Here is a 1,420-nt window from a genome sequence, read left to right on the forward strand (position 1 = left end):
CAGCCCCCCACAATCCCCCTGATCCCCATTACAGGGGACATGAAAAGTGTTCTTTATAAGTCAGATGTATACCGTGATCGGTGACCTATAAGAAGTGAGCATGGACGGATCCCCCTGATCCCTGTGCTGTGTATTTGGCAGAACAGACAACAGCTGCTCAGTGTGGAATCCCCGCTCACACTTTCTATTCTAATTAATAATCCACATTGAAGGAGTTCAGAGATCTCCGAGTATTGTGTGATGTGCGGAGATTTTACTTTGGATTTGGGAAAACAAAATAGCGATTTATTGCAAAAATAGAACGTGCAGATCTAGGCGGGCAATTTGAAAAAAAAAAAAAAAAGGCGCTTTTCAATGAGGAGGAGGAGTGTGCTCTCATTGTCCAATCAGAGGGCTGGAGATGTGTATAAATAGCGCTGCAGAGCGGCATAAGCTCACGTTCCTTGTATCAGCGAAGCACTGAGCAGTCATGGCGAGAACCAAGCAGACAGCCCGTAAGTCCACCGGAGGCAAAGCTCCCCGCAAGCAGCTGGCCACCAAAGCCGCCCGCAAGAGCGCCCCGGCTACCGGCGGAGTCAAGAAGCCTCACCGCTACAGGCCCGGCACCGTGGCTCTCCGAGAGATCCGCCGCTACCAGAAATCCACCGAGCTGCTCATCCGCAAGCTGCCCTTCCAGCGCCTCGTCCGAGAGATCGCCCAGGACTTCAAGACCGACCTGCGCTTCCAGAGCTCCGCCGTCATGGCTCTGCAGGAGGCCTCTGAGGCTTACCTCGTCGGACTCTTCGAGGACACCAACCTCTGCGCCATCCACGCCAAGAGGGTCACCATCATGCCCAAAGACATCCAGCTGGCACGCCGCATCCGCGGGGAGAGGGCATAGAGAGAGAGACACACTCCGAACTACTACTAATCCCAACACAAAGGCTCTTTTCAGAGCCACCACATCCTCCTATACAAAGAGATCTATATACTCCATCATCACACCGACTATATGACGGGGAAATCCCTACAAGACATCCACACATCTCCCCACCTCCTTCCTCAATAGACATCTACACCCACTACATACCGATTATGTTTTACACTACTCATTTTTCTTTAATCTTTTCCTCTGGACTGCTCCATGCTGTGATAGAACTTAAGTCACTTGTACAATAATCCTGTCAGTCCAGCCAAGGCCCCCCCGGGACACTCCGCCCCCCTCTTTCCCTATCCATCACTTCTCATCTCTCCAGAGACCCGTCTGGAAATATGAAGGCTGACTAGGAAAAAAAACTGCCAAGTCCCTTTTCTCATTTTATTTCAACACTACCGCCTTATATCGGTGAACATTTCTTCTACTTTATGGTTTATCTGAAGGGATTATGAATGTTTGGCCGGGGGGACCATATTTGTACAATGGGGGCTCATGAGAATAAGA

At 50.4% G+C, this 1,420-nt stretch overlaps 1 protein-coding gene across 1 annotated transcript; it reads left to right on the top strand.

The window, feature by feature from the left end:
* The first annotated feature begins 469 nt into the window (after nt 1–469).
* Nucleotides 470–880, top strand: LOC141126450 (histone H3). Its single transcript, XM_073612391.1, has one exon. It carries the CDS (start codon nt 470–472, stop codon nt 878–880), a length of 411 nt encoding a protein of 136 aa, XP_073468492.1.
* Nucleotides 881–1,420: the final 540 nt, after the last annotated feature.

The sequence above is a fragment of the Aquarana catesbeiana genome, linkage group LG02 (genome assembly GCF_042186555.1).
Source record: "Aquarana catesbeiana isolate 2022-GZ linkage group LG02, ASM4218655v1, whole genome shotgun sequence".
Taxonomy (NCBI): Eukaryota; Metazoa; Chordata; class Amphibia; order Anura; family Ranidae; genus Aquarana; species Aquarana catesbeiana.